Source organism: Amblyraja radiata, chromosome 38 (assembly GCF_010909765.2).
Source record: "Amblyraja radiata isolate CabotCenter1 chromosome 38, sAmbRad1.1.pri, whole genome shotgun sequence".
Classification (NCBI taxonomy): Eukaryota; Metazoa; Chordata; class Chondrichthyes; order Rajiformes; family Rajidae; genus Amblyraja; species Amblyraja radiata.
The window spans coordinates 12,617,026-12,639,801 of NC_045993.1; the positions used below are offsets into that span (position 1 = coordinate 12,617,026).

Consider the following 22,776-nt stretch of genomic DNA (forward strand, 5'->3'; position numbering starts at 1 on the left):
CCATGACGACAGCCATGGTATTGCTGCAGTAAGCATCTGCTAGCAGCAGGTGGCAGTGCAGGCACAAGTCTCATCCCGTGAGCGTGGACAGACGCATCAGTCCTGGGCTCAGGACAGTTAAGGGCCTGTCCCACTTTCACGAGCTAATTCATGACCTCTGCAAGTTTGCCCTTGACTCATACTCACAGCATGGTCGTCACGAGCTCGTAGGTACTCGTGGCATCAAGTAGGTCGGGGCGTTTTTCTAGCCTGATGAAAAATGTCCACGAGTAAAAAAGGTCGTTAATTAGATCGTAAAAGTGGGACAGCCCCTTTATAAAGCAAGTGATATTGCAAGGATCATTGGGAGGGACCTGTAAATCCAGATCGCATTGCTTAAATATAGCTAGATAACTGGAAAAACGATTAAAAGCATTGTAAAAAATGATACAAAGTCATGGGTCCATCAACACTTAAAAGTAAAGTCTGACCCGAACCATCTCCGACCCATGTTCGGCAGTGATGCTGCCTGACCTGCAGTGTTACTCCAGCATTTTGTATCTTTCTTCACTTAAAAGGCAAGACTGATTAGACTTGACGCAAATTTAATTGTTCAGTATTTGCCTCTGTTACCTCCCTTTCTCGGTACTTAAGAGATTTCCTTTTAATCTCTAAAGTTAGTGAGGAAATTGAGAGACTGGAGGCCAAAAAAGGTCAGAACAAATCCTCATGAAGGATGGAACCATAACGAGAGGAATACAAGGATGCAACCATAGAAACATACTTTAGAAAACAGGTGCAGGAGTAAGCCATTCAGCCCTTCGAGCCAGCATCGCTATTCAATATGATCATCCAAAATCAGTATCCCGTTCCTGCTTTGTCCCCATATCCCTAGATTCCCTTAGCCCTAAGAGCTATATCTAACTCTCTTGAAAACATCCAGTGAATTGGCCTCCACTGCCTTCTGTGGCAGAGAATTCCACAGATTCACAACTCTCTGGGTGAATTGTTTCTCTCCTCATCTCAGTCCTAAATGGCCTACCCCTTATTCCTTACATTGTGATTGCTGGTTCTGGACTCCCCCAACATCGGGAACATTTTTCCTGCATCTAGCCTGTCCAATCCCTTAAGAATGTTATATGTTTCTATAAGATCCCCTCATATCCTTCTAAATTCCAGTGAATATAAGCCCAGCTGCTCCATTCTCTCAGCATATGGCAGTCCCGCCATCCCGGGAATTAACCTGGTGAACCTACGCCGCACTCCCTCAATAGTAAGAATGTCCTTCCTCAAATTAGGAGACCAAAACTGCACACAATACTCCAGGTGTGGTCTCACCAGGGCCCTGTACAACTGCAGTAGGACCTCCTTGCTCCTATATTCAAATCCTCTCACAATTAAGATCAACTTGCTATTTGCTTTCTGCACTGCCTGCTGTGGAACTGGTAGGACAACTAGGGTGGAGTAAGCGGGGTTTCTATAAGGGTGCATTTGACAGCCCCGCTGAAGTTTGAGGTGGTTAGTCAGCGAGAGTTTAAAGGTCATTTGGGTTGTCAATGTATACTTGTACTCGAGAAGCTTAATGACGTGAAGCCAAACAGTGAGCCAATTCACCTGGGGGGGAGGCGGCTGTGAGTTGATCGTGAGGTAAGGACAGATTCTATTGTTAACCTGCTGGGACAATGTGAGTCAGCGTGTGAGCACGGTGAGCCATCACCAACCACCATCCTGTGAAGTCTGCAGTAGCCGCAGCACTGTTAGAGCCTGGGATTTTCAGTCAGTGGTGCTTGGGATGTGCAGCTTCAGGCTGGAGATCATCACACTCCAGTGTTTCTTCACGGCTGCAAGACCTCTACTCGCTGGAGGTTAGAAGAATGTGGGGGGGGGGGGGGGGACCTCATTGAAAATTACCGAATAGTGAAAGGCTTGGATAGAGTGGATGCGGGAAGGATGTTTCCACTAGAGGGACAGTCCAGGACAAGTGGTTATAGCCTCAGAATTAAAGGATGTTCCTTTAGGAAGGAGATGAGGAGAAATGTCTTTAGCCAGCGGGTGGTGAATCTGTGGAATTCTTTGCCACAGAAAGTTGTGGAGGCCAAGCCAATGGATATTTTTAAGGCAGAGATAGATAGATTCTTGATAAGTATGGGTGTTAGGGGTTACGGGGAGAAGGCAGGAGAATGGAGGGAGAGATAGATCAGTCATGATTGAATGGTAGAGTAGACTTGATGGGCCAAATGGCCTAATTCTGCTCCTATCACTTATGACCGTATGGCATGAACTTGGATGCAACCTTTGGGGAAAGGATGAAGGGATGTTGGGTTTGAGGATGCTGAAATCCTCCTAGGTGCTGGTTGAGGAAGCAGCTCGTCACTGCTCAGTGTGGAGGCTCTCCTTCCATTCCTGCAGCAGAGCTCTGGTTGTCCACTGGTGCCTGTCCTTGATGTCCTCGTGTCCCTCTGCAGGTAAGTTGATGGGACAGAAAGCATGGGCATCTGCACGTGTGGCAGCGATCACCCAAGGCCGTTCCCACACCTCAGCTACTCCTCAAAGCTGCAGTGTTATACGGAAACTGCCAGAAAAGAGGTAAATGTTTCCTTCAAGGCCCTCATTATGTTGACTGCGACAAGCTGTGCATTGACCCTGGGTGTGCAAATACCAAGCGCTGAGGTTCTGTTTGAGTGTGGTGCAGCGGTAGAGTTGCTGCCTTACAGCACTAGAGACCCGGGTTCGATCCTGACTACAGTTGTTTGTCTGGACAGAGTTTGTACGTTCTCCCCGTGACCAGACTCGCATGATTTGAGAAGGAGCAGCATTGCCCTGAGCAAGCAGCTGATACTGGCATCACCAGCACCGTCACCTCTGTTGAATGGTTTCAGTTGATTGAGCAAAAGCACCAAGTCACTGAGGAAGGGATTCTAGTGACCATCTGACAGAGAATGTTACAGAGCATCACATGTGGAACATCACCTTATCTGATGACCGGATCTCAATGATAAACAAGAAACAAGAATCTTTGCCAAGTGCTCCAGATCAATGAGTTTCTTAGATAAACACAAAGTGCTGGTGTAACTCAGCAGGTCAGGCAGCATCTCTGGAGGAAAAGGACGGGTGACGCTTCGGGTCAGAACCCTTCTGTTGAGGTAAGTTAGCTGAACCCTGATGAGTTACTCCAGCACTTTGTGGCTATCTTCAGTATAAACCAGCATTTGCAGTTCCTTTCTATACAATGAATTGCTTACTTCTGCAAGAAATACTTATTGCTGTTCCTGCTAATGAGCCTCACAGGCACATTGGATGTAACAATAATGAATATACAATAAATTATCAGCCGTCTCTGGGTGGCACGGTGGGGCAATGGTAGAGCTACTGCCTCACAGCGCCAGAGACCCAGGTTCAATCCTGACTACGGGTGCTGTCTGTACGGAGTTTGTACGTTCTCCCCATGACCTGCGTGGGCTTTTTCCAAGATCTTCCGTTTTCTCCCACACTCCAAGGACGTGCAAGTTTGTAGGTTAATTGGCTTGGCATAAATGTAAAATTGTCCCTAGTGTGTGTGTGGGATAGTGTTAGTGTGCGGGGATCGCTGGTCTTGGACTGTGGACTTGGTGGGCTGAAGGGCCTGTTTCCGCGCTGTATCTCTACACTCAACTAAATTAGACCATGATAGTGCAAAGACCAAAGTATGCAGAGTGACCGTAGTGCAGCAAAGTTCATAGTGTTTGGTGTTGCGATTAACGGCCCGTCCCACTTTCCCGAGCTATTCACAAATTCTCCCGAGTTTTCAAACTCGCAGAATGTTCGTAACGAGTCCGTAGGAGTCCGTGGATATATCGTAACGGCTCGTTATGCCAGCTGTAGGTATTCGGGGCTATTTTTCTTTACTCGTGGACATTTTTCACCAGGCTGGAAAAAACGTCCCGACTTACCTGATGCCCTGTCCAGTGAGTACAGGCCCAGTGCCATCAATCACTTATCATATGTTAACCTACTCATTCCTGGGATCATTCTTGTAAACCACCTCTGGACCCTCTCCAACACCAGCACATCCTTCCTCAGATATGGTGCCCAAAATTGTTCACAGTATTCCAAATGCAGCCTGACCCGCTCCTTATGGAGCCTGAGCATTATATCCCTGTTTTTGTATTCTAGCCCCCTTGAAATCAATGCGAGCATTGCGTTTGCGTTTGCCAGTTGAGTTGACTTCAACAATTCTGCTGCTTTCTCATACAGGTGTGAAGTTGAAGGGGCCGATTAACGTACCTGGACTCGGGCGTGCAGCGTTCTGTCGGGGCTTGTGGCCGATCCCGGGGTTTCGGCACTGGTGTAGTTTGCTCAGTCACGCCTCCTAAACAAACAGCAAAGATAATGGCTGAAGCTTCCACTGGAGTCAGTGAACAATGACAGGCGTTTCTTTGACAGTTTCGTTTAGTTCAGAGATACAGTGCGGAAACAGGCCCTTTGGCCCAACGAGTCCACGCCGACCAACAATCCCCGTACACGACCATTGGGGACAATTTACTATCACTACAGAAGCCAATTAACCTACAAACCTGCACATCTTTGTAGTGTGGGAGTTGATTGTATTCATGTGTTGTATATCTGATCTGTTTGGATAGCATGCAAAACAAAGCTTTTCCCTGTCCCTAGGTACATGTGATTTTCATTTACTTTAGAGATACAGCATGGAAACAGGCTCTTTGGTCCAGTAAGTCCACACTGACGAGCAATTAGCATCATCCTACAGATTTTTCAATTTTTACAGAAGCCAATTAACCTACAAACCTGTTTGTCTTTAGAGTTTGGGAGGAAACCGGAGCACCCGGAGAAAGCCATGCAGTCACAGGGAGAAGGTACTAACTCCGTACAGGCATCACCTGTAGGGCAGTAACTCAGTAACATTGTAAGGCAGTAACTCTACTGCTGCGCCACCGTGCTGCCCCCAATAACGTTCTCGTTAGGGGTAGTCACTAATGTAACAGATGAAATGTAAAAGCCAACTTGTACACAATAAACTTCCACAAACACTAATATAATAATTTTGCTGATTTAAAAATAGAGAGAGTGATTGATGTTGCCAGGATACGTGGGGGACCCCTGTTCTTCTGTGCAAGAGCATTAAAGCATCTTTTACATATACCTTAAGAGCATAGGCAAAGCCTTAAATTAATATTTCATCCTGAATTTAGCACGTTTGGTGATGAATGGGTTTAATCTCACAGGCGTTTGCCAGACACGGGCAGGTTTGACCTGGGCCAGTGGAATGAGGAATGACATAATAAATTACAGGCCATTCTGCTAATAACACAGGAGCTGTGTTCCTTCAGAAGCTTGTGTTACATTATAAAGACAAATGTGTTAATAGGGGGAAAAGAGTGCTTAGGGATTAGAGCATTTCAGACTTGCAATAAATTCTTTTTCCTTTAAAACAAAAGGTCTTATCAACAGCAATAAGTTTATCTTTGTTACAACATTACAAACTAAAAATATTAAAGGCTGAATGTTACATTGTTTAATAGAGCATTATTGCACAACTGTCAATGGGAACAGAGATGGCAATTTTGGCAACCCTGGTAGTGGAGGCAGCCCAGGACAGAAAGTTCATTATGAGAATGGGAAGGGGAGTTAATATAGTTAGCAATCGGAAGATCCAGTAGATCTTGGTGGACCAAGCACAAGTGTTCCACGAAACGGTCGCCGAGTATACGCCTTGTCTTGCCGATGCACAGGAGCCCACATCGGAGACAGCAAATGCAGTAGATGTGGTGAGAGGAGGTGCATGTGAACCTTCTGTTTCAACTGGAAGTACTGTTGGGGTCCCTGGATGGAGACGAGGGAGGAGGTATCTGGGCAGGTGTTGCATCTCCTGCGATTGCAGGGGGAAATACCCGGTTTGGGTGGGAAGGGATGAGTGAACCAAGGAGGTGCGAAGGGAGTGGTGTCTGCAGAAGGCGGAAAGGTATAAAGATGGGAAAATGTGATTAGTGGTGCAAAATGTTGGAGGATGATGTGTTGCATGCAGAGGCTGGTGGGGTGAAAGGTAGGGACCAGTTCTTGTTGCATCTGGGGGTGGGAGTGGGAGCAAAGTATAAACCTTGTCAATTTTAAATGCCTTCTGTGGTTAAAGTAGCAGCTGTGATCTTAGAAAGCAACCGTGTCTGATTATTGTGAGGAGGATTATTGTGTAGAGTATTTTTTTTAACTTCATACTCTATAAATCCAAGCAGGTTTTTTTTTCGGCTTGTTAATTTCCAAAGCAACTTAGAAGTTGTTGTGTGAAATAGAGACAGTGCTGGAATAACACAGCGGGTGAGGCAGCATCTATGGAGAAAAGGAGTAGGCGACATTTCGGGTCATGACCCTTCTTCAGACAGCTCAGCAGCTCAGCAGGTATCTCTAGAGAACATGGATAGGCGACATTTCAGTTTGGCACCTTTCTTCAGGCTGATTGATTGCGGTGGGGACAATTAGTGGCTGTCTAATTCCTGATCAAAATTGTGTTACAACTAATTTGGCCCACATAATGCAATCCTTAATTCATCACTTGTGTTACATCCAATATCATTAGGTCAATAGACAATAGGTGCAGGAGTAGGCCATTCGGCCCTTCGAGCCAGCACCGCCATTCAATGTGATCATGGCTGATCAACCCCAATCAGTACCCCGTTCTTGCCTTCTCCCCATATCACCTGACTCCGCTATTTTTAAGAGCCCTATCTAGCTCTCTTGAAAGTATCCAGAGAACCAGCCTCCACCGCCCTCTGAGGCAGAGAATTCCACAGGTCATAAGTGATAGGAGCAGAAGTAGGCCATTCGGCCCATCAAGTCTACTCCCGCCATACTCCGCTGATCTATCTCTTGTGTTGAAGAAGCACGTGTTATGCTACAACCTGAGGAATGACCTTGCATTAAAAGACAGGACACTGTTGAAGGTGAGGGAATCAGAAAACATTGGAGAAAGTGGCTTGCACGTCCCCAACAATAGCAAAAGGTTGTTGAACGCTAACAAGGATATGAGAATAATGTGTAATAAAGGCAATAATGATCATGGCAGATTAATCTTCATTGAGATTGGTCAAATCAAAGTTCCATAAGTAGTTTAGAGAATGAATTCACAAAGGTTATTCTGGACAATATGAACCGGAGTCAAATAGGCAGAAATGTAATAATGGGACAGTTATAATAGACTAATTGTAAGCAAAAAAAGTGATCCTTTTGAATAAAATCCAGCAACACAGTGATGTTCCACTGGACGACCCAAGCCTCAAGAAGCACCTTGTTTGAGTGGTTCCCACACCAGCTTGCAGTGGTGGAAACAAAGTCATGGCGACGAGATGGCAGATGAATGTCTCCGAGATGTGGAACAAGTCCAAGAGACAGCCAGGATGAGAATGGGGCCTCCACGGATGGTGAGAATACGAGCCAGGGCCCCCACTGATGGTGGGAATTTCTTTAGTCAGAGGGTGGTGAATCTGTGGAATTAATTGTCACAGACGGCTGTGGAGGTCAAGTCAGGGGATATTTTTAAGGTGGAGATTAATAGATTCTTGATTAGTACAGGTGTTAGAGATTACAGGAAGAAGGAAGGAGAATGGGCTTGAGAGGGAAGGATAGATCAGCCATGATTGAATGGTGGGGTAGACTTGATGGGCTGAATGGCCTAATTCTGCTCCTATAACTTATGGAATGAGAGCAGGCCCTCCACAGATGGTGGGAATGAGAGCAAGGGCCCCAGATAGACAATAGGTGCAGGAGTAGGCCATTCGGCCCTTGGAGCCAGCAATGTGATTCAATGTGATCATGGCTGATCATCCACAATCAGTACCCCGTTCCTGCCTTCTCCCCATATCCCCTGACTCCGCTATCTTTAAGAGCCCTGTCTAGCTCTCTCTTGAAAGTATCCTCCACCGCCCTCCGAGGCAGAGAATTTCACGGGGATAAAGGGAATGAGAACAGGTCCTGGAGATGGTTGGAACAGGAATGGATCCCAGATATTATTCAGGAGGGACCAGATCTCAGGGACACTGGAAATAAGAAAATGCGGGCTCTGAACGTTGAAATGTTGTTGAAATGAAATACCTGCAGTGATGCTGTGCCACCCTTGATAATGTTAGTCTTTAACAAGCTAGCTGTGATAATGTCTGCCAGCCATTGGAAGGGGGAGTCTAGTTCAGTACTCTATATATATTGTATATTATTTCATATGTCAGCACCAGTAATCTGGAATGCTCAAGGCATTGTGGAATAATAACTAAAAACAGATGTTTTATTGAAAGCACAGATTTTGAGATTGTGTTCTATTTAAAAGCGAGTACTTCCAAATGCTGGCAAGACTTCTAAATACAACAGTTATTTGAATGCAACACAGCAGAAATGCTTTTAATAACTTTTACAACAACGGAGAAGTGAAAAGATTATTTTTTTAAATATGGAGCCCGTGGAGATAATAAAATAAATGCTTGGCGCCCAATGAGAGAGAACAGAGCCAGCAATAGACTCAGACCACAACATGTGCAATGAAACAGGGTTAGCAGTAATCTAACTGTGGGACGTGTAAAAGAAAGTAGGATAGACACTAAATGCTGGAGTAAGTCACCAGGACAGGATTAGACCCTTCAGCCTATTTTTACACGAATCCAACCATAATTATATTTTATCCATAATCCCATCAACTCCTTCTCCACCCCTAGAATCTCCCTTCCACCTACACTAGGGGCAATTTAGAGATCCCAAATAACCTGTGTGAGGTAACTGGATCCACAGGGAGAACTGTGATCATAGGAAGAACACTACAACTGTGACCATAGGGAAAACATGGGAGATAGGGGGATCTTACAGAAACTTACAAAATTCTTAAGGGGTTGGACAGGCTAGATGCAAGAAAATTATTCTCGATGTTGGGGAAGTCCAGAACAAGGGGTCACACAGTTTAAGGATAAGGGGGAAGTCTTTTAGCACCGAGATGATAAAAAAAAAATTCACACAGAGAGTGGTTAATCTGTGGAATTCTCTGCCACAGAAAGTAGTTGAGGCCAGTTCATTGTCTATATTTAAGAGGGAGTTAGATGTGGCCCTTGTGGCTAAAGGGATCAGTGGGTATGGAGAGAAGGCAGGTACAGGATACTGAGTTGGATGATCAGCCATGATCATATTGAATGGTGGTGCAGGCTCGAAGGGCCGAATGGCCTACTCCTGCACCTATTTTCTATGTTTCTATCTATACATACTTCACATCACTGGCAGTCAGGACTGAACTTGGATCTTTAGTCAGAGGGTGGTGAATCTGTGGAATTCGTTTTCACGGAAGGCTGTGGAGGCCAAGTCAATGGATATTTGTAAGGCAATTGATAGATTCTTGATTAGTACGGGTGTCAGGGGTAATGGGGAGAAGGCATGAGAATGGGGTTAGGATGGAGCGATAGATCAGCCATGATTGAATGGCAGAGTAGACTTGGTGGGCCGAATGTCCTAATTCTGCTCCTATCAAATATGAACTTATCATTGGAGTAGAGGCAGAGGCCCTGCTAGCTGGATCACTGCTTCACCGGGAATGTCCGAGTCCGTGGATGGTGGGAAGCGAAGAGGTAAAAGAATGAATGTTGCAATTGCTCTTGAATGTTTGTGTGAGCTCTTTTGAACATGAAACGAATTTAGCATTGAATAAAGAAAGTAACTTTGCAGCTAAAAAACGCGACTCCGTGGAGTCAACGGAGAAACCACAATGGGCAAGTTAGGTCGAAGTTTCTGTGCAGATAAACCCAGGGAGAGAGGGAGACCAAGCAGCCAGTGAAAGGTGAAGAATGTAAATCAATATCGCCAAATGCCTCACACTGAGGAAATTAAGGAGACTAAAACTTGACAAATCCACTGAAATGAGTAGCCTGCATCAAAAGTTTCTACAAGAGACTGCTGTAAAGATCTTAATCATATGTCCTTGCAACATCCCGAAATTTCTGAAAAAGTTCAGAAACTTGGACGGTGACAAATAAAGTATCGCTATTTAAGGAGGGAAGGGAATAGAGACAATTATAGGCCGTTTATCTTGATAGTCGTTGTTGACACAGTATAGTCACTATCAGCTGTTACCATTGTTTTATGGGGAGATAATTGTGTTTGACAGATACAATATCATTTTCAATGAGGATGTGATAAAGGGCCTGTCCCATTTACGTGATTTTTCAGGACGGCCGGCACCCATCCTAGTCGCAGCCGGTGGCTGAATATTTTCAAAATGTTGAAAATCCAGCGGCGACCAGAAAAAGGTACGACTCTTTGGGCGGCTACTAACGACCATACAGGGTCCCCACTGACCCACCCACTGAGGTTCTCCAGCATTTTTGCCTAACTTGGGTAATTAGGAATGTTTAGGTTTTTCAACTTTTGCTTTTTTTTTGTGTTTCAACCGTAAAGTAAAATTTGCTTCTAAATATATACAGACTGCATGTCTATTCTGCAGGCAAATAATCACACAACTCCAGTTCCATAGAGTAGGGGACTTCTCCTTGATATCCTGAATTCATATCTCTAACTCAACCATCATCATGAAATGAACAGTTGAAATCGACATTTATTTTAAAGCTAGTTATGACATTCTGTCATGGATAAATTGATTATTGCATTATTTACATGATATCACCAACAGTATATAAAATCATGAGGGCAATAGATCGGGTAGACGTACAGAGTCTCTTGCCCAGACTAGGAGAATCGAGAACCAGAGTTCATAGGTTTAAGGTGAAGGGGGGAAAGATTTTATAGGAACCCGAGGTGTAACTTTTTCCACACAAAGGGTGGTGGGCGTATGGAACGAGCTGCTGAGGAGGTAGTTGAGGCATGGACTACTGCAATGTTTAAGAAGCAATTAGACAGGTACATAGATAGGGCAGGATTAGAGAGATATAGGCCAAACACAGGCAAGTGGGACTAGTGTAGATGGGACATGTAGGTCGATGTGGGCAAGTTGGGACAAAGGGTCTTTTTCCAGGCACTCTACGTTTCTCTAAGTACATTTTACAAATATTCCAATAAAACATTTTGGAACTCCTAAGGTTATGCAACAATGACCCAGAATTTTGGGTTGCATCACAACTCTGCACAAGATGGCAAGAATTGACTTCATCTATACTTCATGCTGCCTTGGGAAAACAGGCAACATAATCAAAGACCTTTCCCACCCTGGTCATTCATCTTCTCCCTGCTCCCAACAGCAGAAGGTACAGAAGCTTGATAGTACACACCACCACACTCAGGGACAGCTTCTTCCCCTATCAGGCTTCTGAACGGTCCATCCATAAGCTTGGATACAGTCCCGATTCTCCAACCTGCTTCATTGCTGACATTGGACTTTTGTCTCTGGAACTATTACAATGCTGAGAACTATATTCTGCACTCTCATCTATTGAGTTTGGCTTGATTGTATTCATGTTTAATATTGTCTGAAGTTAGATACAAAATGCTGGAGTTATGCCCCTGTCCCACTTAGGAAACCTGAACGGAAACCTCTGGAGACTTTGCGCCCCACCCAAGATTTCCGTGCGGTTCCCGGAGGTTTTTGTCAGTCTCATATACCTGCTTCCACAACCTGCAACCTCCGGCAACCACCTGCAACCTCCGGGAACCGCACGGAAACCTTGGGTGGGGCGCAAAGTCTCCAGAGGTTTCCGTTCAGGTTTCCTAAGTGGGACAGGGGCATAACTCAACGTGTCAGACAGCATCTCTGGAGAAAAGGAATAGGTGACGTTTTGGGTCGATACCCTTCTTCTGAGTGTCAGGGGAAAGGGAAACGAAAGATTTTGACGGTGATGTAGAGAGATATAGAACAATTGAATAAAAGATATGCAAAAGGTTAACGATGATAAAGGAAATAGGCCATTGTTAGCTGTGGCCTAGGTGAGAACATGTTACAGACAATCAGACTCAACAAAGGTAGACAAGAATGCTGGAGAAACTCAGTGGGTGAGGCAGCATCTATGGAGCGAAGGAAATAGGCGACGTTTCCGGTCGAGACCCTTCTTCAGACTGACTTCATTCCATAGATGCTGCCTCGCCTGCTGAGTTTCTCCAGCATTTTTGTCTACCTTCGATTTTCCAGCATCTGACGTTCCTTCTTAAACATGAGACTCAACAAGACGGCTTTGAAGCAAGTCTAATGTGTGGTATTGTCTGATTTGATTGCATGCAAAACAAAGCTTTTCACTGTACCTCGGTACACGCAACAATAAACTAAATCTATTTTTAAATTATATGTATCTACAAAACCATTTCCTCCTCTAAAAAAAGCACACGATTTAAAAAATATTTTTTTTTCAGGATTCCCTTTAGAACAGTGCCAGATTTTTTTTTGTTGAAGTTGGCCACACAAAGCTAAATAATCCCTGGCCTGCAAAATGTACTGTACATTTGGGCTGCTCATTTGCAGACTGCTCATTCCTTTGGCTTTGTCTTTGATGTATATTATTGGCTTGGAAAAAATGCATTGCCTAACCACATCATCCCAAGGAAAATTACTGAGGTTCCTCTAAGCACTTTGTTACACATGGAGGTCAAATGTTTCCCGAGTTCCTTTCTACACAAGGCCTTGATCACAGTCACATGCTCCTTTCTGTTCATGATCTCATTCCACACCCTAGCCGCCAGCTGACTAAAGGCTGGGTCACACAATGATCTCCTGAGTTACAATTCAGCAGCTTCACCATATCAGGAAAACCACCGTCCTATCTGTGGCCTCATCACATTGAAATCTCTCACACAATCATCGTACAGAAAGCAGCCAGTGTCTTCACGAGCTGTAGCACAAGGCTATGTATGGTAACCACCATTTAGCTGCATCTTTTAGTATTCTTTCTTTACAAATCCTTATACGGTACCATTGAAATGTCCCTCTCATGTCTTTCTTTAATAATCCTAAAAGGAGCATGTTGTGCTGATGCAATCCTCCCAACCTCCTGCACTCCACGGGTCATAAACGGCAATCTGTTTTTTTTAACCTAAGTTGACGATTACTACTCACCATTTACACTCTCTAAGCCTCTCGGAATATTGAAAATCATTTACACATCTCTTAACCTGTGCCTCAGTGGAAAATATTTTACATTTTTATATTATTATTGCCAACTGTAATAAGCAATTTCTGAAACAATTCCTGACATAGATTTTATAAATCTAAAACATATATGAGATTTACATTGTAGACAATAGACAATAGGTGCAGGAGTAGGCCATTCGGCCCTTCGAGCCATCACCGCCATTCAATGTGATCATAGCTAATCATCCCCAATCAGTACCCTGTTCCTGCCTTCTCCCCATATTCCCTGACTCTGCTATCTTTAAGGCCCCTATCTAGCTCTCTCTAGTATCTAGTATCCACAGAATCGGCCTCCACCACCCCCTGAGGCAGAGAATTCCACAGACTCACAACTCTCTGTGAGAAAAAGTGTTTCCTCGTCTCCGTTCTAAATGGCTTACCCTTATTCTTAAACTGTGGCCCCTGGTTCTGGACTCCCCCAACATGGGGAACATGTTTCCAGCCTCTAGCCCATCCAAACCCTTAACAATCTTATATGTTTCAATGAGATCCCCTCTCATCCTTCTAAACTCCAGAGTATACAAGCCCAGCCGCACCATTCTCTCAGCATATGACAGTCCCGCCATCCCGGGAATTAACCTTGTAAACCTACGCTGCACATTATGTAAATTTTATTTATTTTAGATTTATAAAATTTGCAACATAGGAATTTTTTCAGGAATTGGTAGTTAGAGCTGGCAATGATATTATTTGTCTCATTTACTTCTTGCGGCAGCAAGTCCCATCTTCACATGGAGGCAAGTAACAGAGATGTAGCCTGATAAATACATGGGGATGAAAGAAATAGTAACCATGGCAAAATGAAACATGTTTGGTGTGTGAATGCCACAGGCTAGATGGGTCACAACCTGCCATGTACAATGCCATGCCACAATTAACCTATTCTCTTCCAAATGGAAGCATATCCTACTGCAGAGAACCGTCTTCAATTAAAGTTAGACAAAAATGCTGGAGAAACTCAGCAGGTGAGGCAGCATCTATGGAGCGAAGAAAACATAGAAACATAGAAAATAGGTGCAGGAGTAGGTCATTCGGCCCTTCGAGCCTGCACCGCCATTCAATATGATCATGGCTGATCATCCAACTCAGTATCCTGTACCTGCCTTCTCTCCATACCCCCTGATCCCTTTAGCCACAAGGGCCACATCTAACTCCCTCTTAAATATAGCCAACGAACTGGCCTCAACTACCTTCTGTGGCAGAGAATTCCAGAGATTCACCACTCTCTGTGTGAAAAATGTTTTCCTCATCTCGGTCCTAAAAGATTTTCCCCTTATCCTTAAACTGTGACCCCTTGTTCTGAACTTCCCCAACATCGGAAACAATCTTCCTGCATCTAGCCTGTCCAACCCCTTAAGAATTTTGTAAGTTTCTATAAGATCTCCCCTCAATCTTCTAAATTCTAGCGAGTACAAACCGAGTCTATCCAGTCTTTCTTCATATGAAAGTCCTGACATCCCAGGAATCAGTCTGGTGAACCTTCTCTGTACTCCCTCTATGGCAAGAATGTCTTTCCTCAGATTAGGAGACCAAAACTGTACGCAATACTCCAGGTGTGGTCTCACCAAGACCCTGTACAACTGCAGTAGAACTTCCCTGCTCCTATACTCAAATCCTTTTGCTATGAATAGGTGATGTTTCGGTTTGAGACCCTTCTTCAGACTAATATGGAGGTGGGGGGGGGGGGGGGGGGGGGGGGGGCGGGAAGAAGAAAGGAAGAGGCGGAGACAGTGAGCTGTGGGAGAGCTGGGAAGGGGATGGGAAGGAGGGAGAAAGCAAGGACTACCTGAAATTGGAGAAGTCAATGTTCATACCGCTGGGGTGTAAACTGCCCTAGCGAAATACGAGGTGCTGCTCCTGCAATTTACGGTGGGAAATTACATCACCACTATTTGATTCAATTACATCCCCACTATTATTATTTTCTGTATTACTGTATTCAATATAAATTCCACCATTTCCCCTCTCACTGACATTAAGCTAACAGGTTGAATAGTTCCCATATTCTCTCTCCATCCTTCCTTCAATAGTGGTATACATTTGCTATCTTCCAATGGAATGTAACAATTCCTGAACTGATAGGCCCTTGGAAGACGCCAATCGGTGCATCCACCTCTTTCAAAACTCTGGGATGTAAATCGTCGGGAATCTTTGGGATTTACCTTTCAAGCTCACCACCTTTACTTTTACTATTTTATAATTAATATTTAATTCCTTTATAGTTCTTCATTCTCACTGGAAATCTTGATTCCCTAATCTAACTTTCAGGTTGTGAATCTTCTAAGACAACATGTAAAATGATGTTTGAAGTATGTATGGGACAGTTTCTTCCCAGCTGTTATCAAGCAACTGAACCATCCTCTCACCAACTAGAGAGCGGTCTTAACCTCCCATCTACCTCATTGGAGACCTTCAAACAATCTTTAATCAGACTTTATCTTGCACTAAACGTTATACCCTTTACCTAGTACCTCAACGATGTGGACACTGTGATTGTAATTATGTATAGTCCACCACAGTGAAGAATATGCGCCTTCCACCACAGTGAAGAATGCTGTGGTGGCTGTTTGTGTTAAATCTTATTGTGTATTGTGTGGGCAGTGGGCAGGTGCTATAGACCTGCGCGGGAAGGTAGACGCTCCCACCCCCAAGAGTCTCGGGCAGATGGGACTCGTCAACCTGGGAAGGTGGTCCATCTAGGAGAGGGAAAACTCTGATCTAAAACCTCCACTGCCTTGTGGCCATATCCAGTCATGGAAAAGGCTCCTGGAGTAAACCTCAAGAAAATCCGGAGTGGGAGTCCCTAAGGCAGTTCGTCGTTGTCTACAACCTCGCTCTGGCAGCTCCTGCAACGGCGCTGGTGCCAAACTGTAACGGCCCTGCTGTTCCTTTGGATCGATCAGCGACGTGGAGAGGGGGGGACGTGCTGCATGGGCAACAGCCTGTCCTCCATATGACATCGATCGCCCAGGCTTGCATCCGACCACACATCACCTGCAAACTAGGATGCATCAGTCATGACCGAGGGGGGCCTACTAGACTATTGTGTGTTCTTTATTAAGTGTATCGCTGCTGGCAAATTCATTTCACTGCACCTTCGGGTGTATGTGACAAATAAAAATTGACTATTGACTAGTCTATTCACTGACTGGATAGCACACAACAAAAAGCTTTTCCCTGTACCTCGGTGCATGTAATAATCATCATAATCCAAACTAATAAACGAAACAAAAATAATGATTTTTGCTCTCCAAGCTCCCATTACACATTCTCCGTCTTTGGCTCCATTTGTGGAAGAAACTGCAGATCTCACTCTTGTCTCATCGACCACTTCAGAGACTACGAAACTGAAGTGGAAATGTCATCCTTGACCCTGAGCTACTGCCCGAGGAGATGGAGGAGATAAAGATTCGTCTTTCTCCCCCCCATCTTCCTCTTTGTTTACAGCCCATTATGAAAAGGTTAAATGCTTTTAAATATATAAAAGATATATAATGGAATCCTGGACTAGGTTCTAGCTTATATTTCGTCTCAAGCAGGCCTTTTTCAGTGGATTGATAAGAGAGAGAGACAAGCCTGAGCTTGCCTCAGGTTGCTGTGTATTGAGACAATGCCTTTGAAATGCGTCTACCAATTGATGAGAGAGAGAAGCACAGACTTGGCTCAGTGAGGTATATTGAGACAATGACCGATGCCTTTGAAATGTCTTGTCTTGAAAGTACCAACTGATAAGATGCCTTTGAAATGCGACTACTCATTGACAAGACACAAGCTCCAGCCCGAAACATTGCCTAATTCCTTCGCTCCATAGATGCTGCCTCATCCACTGAGTTTATTCGGCATTTTTGTCTCTCAGTCGCATCCTGTGGTAATGTGTATTGACTGTATCTCTGACCATGACTAACATCTTTGGAATGTGCTTAAGTGACAAAAACACAGTATAAAATATCATGCAATTCTTTGTTCATTGAAATAGCGACACTTCGGCCGATGATCAGTAAAGTTTGAGTTGGTCTACCTAATGTTTTTGTGAGTTGTCTGTTTATTAAGAAGCGAACCATATCAATTACTCCTGCTTAACAAAAGTCACTCATTTTCCAAATATGTAATTATCTTCAGACCTCAACAGCTTTTTGGAGTGTTTCCAAATTCCTTAATAATTTCAGAAGGAGAGCCTCGACGCGGAACGCCACCTATTCCCTTTCTCGAGAGATGCTGTCTGACCCGTTGTGTTACTGCAGCTTTTTGTGTCGATCTTCCCAAATTCCATTATCTACCGCTACCCCTAATTACTCTAGCTCTAAAGTTATAGCTTCTTCTATCATTTATATTTAAAAAAAAGTTTTATAATACAGTACATTACAATAATACAAGCCAAGTATAACTTATTACATTTATTGTACCACTTCATTTTTTAAGCTTTAAAAAGAGAGAAAAGTAAAGAAAGTAAAGAAAACAAAATCGTGATTTTGTGAAAAAGTGATCAGAAAGAAAGACCTATTAAGCAAAGAGTTAGGGAAAAAAGTTAAGAAATAGGCCGTACAAAAGAAAAAAGAGAAAAAGAAACAAAAGCTCTCTTATGAAGACCGAGCAGAAAGGGATATACAGGTGCACAGCCTTTTATCCGAAGATCCAAATAACGAAAACCTCCGAATAGCGGACATTTTTTCGGTCCTTGAAGAAAGGTCCTTGAAAACGTTCACCGAGGGCGGCCCACAGAGGTGACAGCGGAAACTCCAGTCGGTCCTCGAAGAAAGGGGAACTAAATCCCCATTCATAAAAGAGAAGGTGAGGGTATATTGCGCGGGAGGGTTAATAATTGACAATATGCTGCTGCCTGCCCGCTGAGTTAAAAAGTTCCCACGGTAGTCTTGCATCGCTCCCTTCAGTTTCACCCCACCTACACCCCTCTGCTTCCCGGCCATGTGTGTGACCCCTTCCCTCCCCTCTCCAGCTCCCCGCCCATTGCACCGGCGCGGGGGCTTTGCACTGTCTTCATGTCGGCGATACCAGCAGGTCAGTGCCAGTCACCGGAGACGTCAGGACCAGCGGGACACCGACCCCCAGGCCCACTGCAAGCACGGAGATCCCAAAGACCCACAGCCAGCAGCAGCCCAGCCCCGTTCCAACTCCAGAGGAAAACTGCAAACTGGCCGGAGACGTCAGGACCACCAGAAGCCGTTCCCCGAGCTGTGCCCCCTCATCGGGACACCGACCCCCAGGCCCACTGCAAGCACGGAGATCCCAGAGACCCACAGCCAACAGCAGCCCAGCCCAGCCCCGCTCCAACTACAGAGGAACCTGGGTTGCGGATGATGGGGCGCAGCTCGGGGCGTCGTAGGGGCCCATCGGGGAGCGGGTTCCTGTTGGCCCTGACGTCTCCGGCCACCTGCCATCCTCCGGGAACTGTACCGCCCTTGCAGGAGAGTGGGGTTGTTTGCAGTTGCAGAGGGAGGGGGCAAGGGCGGTACAGTTCCCAGTCTCAGCTCCAGTCCAGGGGGGTGGCCGGAGACGTCAGGACCAACGGGACACCGACCCCCAGGCCCACTGCAAGCACGGAGATCCCAGAGACCCACAGCCAGCAGCAACTCCAGCCCAGCCCCGCTCCAACTCCAGAGGAACACGTAGGGGCAGAAGCTGATGGTGTGCAAGGTACGTCTTGTTCTTGGGGTGGCGCATGAGGGGGCGCAGCTCGGGCTGTGGGCAAACTGCCACTTGTCGCCGTAGCGGTCCATCGGGGAGCGGATTCCTCTGGAGTTGGAGGGGGAGGGGGGTATTGTGCTGTTTGATCACCCCCTGCTATCCCAGGGACAGGGAGACACAGCGGCTTTTTAGACTGGTGGGCAATCACTTCCAAAGTTCTGCCCACACAGTCAGTACACCTCTCCTACACTGCATTTCATACAAACATTTATTCTGCAAGAAAAAACTACATTGAAGACTCAAACTCGCGACCGAGTAACTGCCAGGATCGAGGCGCAAACTCGCGACCTAGCTCGGGGATTCAAGAATCCCCGAGCTAGGCCGCCTAAGGGCATGTAGCCCCGCTAGGGTGACATGAGTGCGAGAGGTGATTCAATGCTGCGGGCACATTTACAAATTCAGGAATTCATTCAACACACTGCATTTCATACAGACATTTATTCTGCAAGAAAAAACGACATTGAAGACTCAAACTCGCGACCGAGTAACAGCCGGGATCAAGGCGCAAACTCGCGACCTTGCGGATATGAGCCGAGCACTCTACCACTGAGCCAGCCATTAAAATCTACGCTAAAAATTTTCCATTCCGAAGGCTGACAAATTCTGAATTACGAAAAGTGTCTGGTCCCAAGGCTTTCGGATAAAAGGTTGTGCACCTGTACCAACTTCGTATTTTTCATCCCCCCTTACCAGATCCGGAAACCATTTATTTTTAAAGTACTGTTGCACCTTGTACTTGTAGTAAGTCGATAAATGCAGATCACGTTTTTTGGAAGTAGTCTGATTTGCCTGCAAGGAGTCGTCTCATATCTTCCAGGTGTAATGTTTCAAACATATTTGAAATCCACATATTTATTGTTGGTATAGGGGCGTTTTTCCAGAATTTAAGTATAAGCTTTTTTCCCGTTATTAACCCGTAATTAAATAAATTCTTTTGAAACACAGTTAGTTCAGGGCTGCCTTCCATTGTTCCAAAGACAATCAATTCTGCTTTTGGTATCAATTTTATTTTGAATAATTTTGTAAAGATTTCAAAAATTTTGGACTGAAATTTTTGAATTTTTATACAAAAAACAAATGAGTGCGCTATAGTAGCTTCTTGAGATAGACATTTATCTTCTTCTTCTATCATGAAGGAAATAATTTCTCTCTCTCCACTGTCAATTCCATGAACTTCCTCAGACATATCAATTACATTAAATCTTAATCTTTTACACGGAAAAGACACTCAGTCTAGACTACGTACCCTTGCAGTTTAACTTTCCAGGACACTAGACATGTATCAGAATGAGCCTTTATCTTCTTGCATTCAGAAAGAACACAGTGCACCTTACTATCGCAAAGCCGTTTCTGTTGGTTGACATGAGCCAAAATATCTAATTTAAAGTGAGTTAATCTAGTATCAATTGCTATGGGTGGAAGAAGCACGTTCTAACTTCAAGCTTGTCTCTAATCTTTACACTAAGGCCCCTGGTCTTTAACTCTCCATGGAATGGAAACATACTCCCGACCTGTCCCTTTAATTCCATGAATGTATGCTTTGTATCTGGGACTGTGCAGTGCTCCAACCAGCATTCCATACATCTACAGGACAACCCACCATCCTACATTTTGAAATGAACTCAACATCCTATGCTTTTTTAAAAGTTTATTTTGTACTTGTCGATTATCTTTAATTTCTGTACGCGCGCCCCGAAAATCTCCCCACCCCATCCACAACCCCTGGCTCCTCACCATCTAGAGAGCACCCTGACCTATCTTGCAGATGTCTTTACACTTCCCCACAATAAACACCATCTGCCATTTTACCCTTTTCACGCTCAGTTTTCCCTCTCTGTTTTCCTTTTTCACTCTCAGTTTTATCCCCTCTAAGCACCTCATAAGTTCACAAGTTCTCGGAGCAGAATTAGGTCATTCAGCCCATACCGTCTACTCCGCCTTTCACCCGTGGCTGATCATTCCTAGCTGTCACTGTGTCATGTTGTCACTTGCGGGTAGAGCACCAAGGCAAATTCCTTGTATGTGAATACTTGGCCAATAAACTTATTCATTCATTCATCTATCTCTCCCTCTCAATCCCATTCTCCCGCCTTCTCCCCATAACCCCTGACACCGTCATGCATTAGAAAACACAAGAGCAATTTATTAAAAAAATCCAGAAAAACTAAAAAGCCAAGGACCCATTACTAACTCCTTTGAAAAATTGAATGTCACATCATGTCAATTGGAGCACTAGCCAATTTTCCTGATACTTTTAAACTCCCTATCCAGGCCAATGAGCTGCGTCTAATCTATGCAAACTCATTGCATGTTTTGAGTCATTAATTTAGATGCATTACGTACCATTTGCTAGTGCACTGCTCTCCGATCTCGGGACAGATGCTTCATTAGTTCCATTGCCAAAGACGACCCGTGTTCGAGGTACAGGACGTGGTGTTGTCATGGGGGATGTTTTCCTTGGAATAGGAACTGGGAGTGTTTTCAGCTTCTCTTCCAAATCTTCTTTGTTCACTGCAGTCTGATTAGTGTCTGGGGTTTGGTCGCTGCTAGTGGCTGGAGACTCTGAGGTGTTGGGTCCAGGTGCGACGATGTCAGTCTCCATGACCACTGCTTGCTGCTGCTGCTCATTCTGGGCAGTGAGCTGGTCAGAGGGTGACCCTGGCTCGAGCTGCTTATTTAAGCCATTCTCAGTTTGATCATCGTGGACATTATGGTCCGTCGGCCTTTGTGTTTCCTCCTGAATAGGAGGTTCCACCTCAGGTTTTGATATTTCATGGATGTCAATGCTGTTGGAAAGCTCCGAGACTCTGTCGGTAGCAAAACGATAGCTTTTAAAAGGCACTGAGGGTGGTTGATTGCTTCCTGCACTGTACGACTTCTCGCCACTTTCCTCTGCGTTTAACCCTGTCGCCGGCAATGAGCCGCGATTGTAGCCTTCTGATGCTTCTGTGGGTACCTGTGCAAGGTGCAGTATCCGTGGGCTAGCTGATGGGAGAGGCTGGGCTGGCAGTGACCCTCGGTACAACTTCAGGCTGTGTACAGACAGAGGGCGCAGCGGCTGTCCAGGAACCCGTCCTCGATGGTGCGTGCACACAAAGGTGCCCGAATGTGCACCTGCCTTGTAGGCTCCAGGGAGCAGAGTGCTGGAACACTCTTTGCACCTGAAGAAAAAACAGGACAAGAATGATTTCGTCAACACAGCAGATCAAACACTGGTCCATACGCAAGTAGGACATTGTATAAGCACAAGGAATAGTAGATGCTGGAATGTTGCATAGAACACCGAGTCCTGGAATAACTCTGAGTCAGGCATCATCTCTGCATCTCTGGAGGACATGGATAGGTGACTGTGTTGGGACTCTATAGTCTTCACTAGGGATTCTGACTCAAAACCGCCTATCCACGCCCTCCAGAGATGCTCCCTGGCCAGACTTTGTGTTCTAGGACACTATGTAATTTGGGCATAGAATCGTTCATTATTCCAAAATCAATTCATCTGATTCTGACTCAAACCCTGTCTCACTACAAACACCTCCTCCACGATAACACCTCCTCCACAAACCCAGCTGCACTCCAGACACACTAGAAGGGAAGGAAGTGAATTTTCTTCAATTCAATATTTCAGTTTTGTCACTGCATTTATTATTTTAAAATGTTCATGTTTGTCCAATATCCCCACGTTAATAATTCTGCTTTTTTAGGCTGAGCATCAAAAGTGTACAATATAAGCTTTTCACCCCAGACTCGGGTTTGTACAAGCGGCCAAATCAAAGTTAATATAACCATAATATAATCAATATAATCCTATTTTCTATGTTTCTATCCTATTTTCCATGTTTCTATTTTGTGTAATTCCCTGCCACAGAGGGCAGTGGAAGCCAAATCGCTGGATGGATTTAAGAGAGAGTTAGATAGAGCTCTGGGGGCTAGTGGAATCAAGGGATATGGGGAGAAGGCAGGCACTGGTTATTGATAGGGGACGATCAGCCATGATCACAATGAATGGCGGT

General features: G+C 44.9%; 1 protein-coding gene across 3 annotated transcripts in view; it reads right to left on the reverse strand.

Annotated features, from left to right (window-relative positions):
- The window catches only part of micall1 (MICAL like 1), a 98,751-nt gene that overhangs the window by 27,535 nt on the left and 48,440 nt on the right, over positions 1–22,776 (reverse strand). For all 3 annotated transcript variants that reach the window (XM_033013603.1, XM_033013602.1, XM_033013604.1), the window contains 2 exons: positions 21,110–21,927; positions 4,243–4,327 (listed from right to left, as the gene is read on the reverse strand). In XM_033013603.1, coding sequence (XP_032869494.1) covers positions 4,243–4,327; positions 21,110–21,927 — 903 coding nt within the window. The remainder of the gene's footprint in view (positions 1–4,242; positions 4,328–21,109; positions 21,928–22,776) is intronic.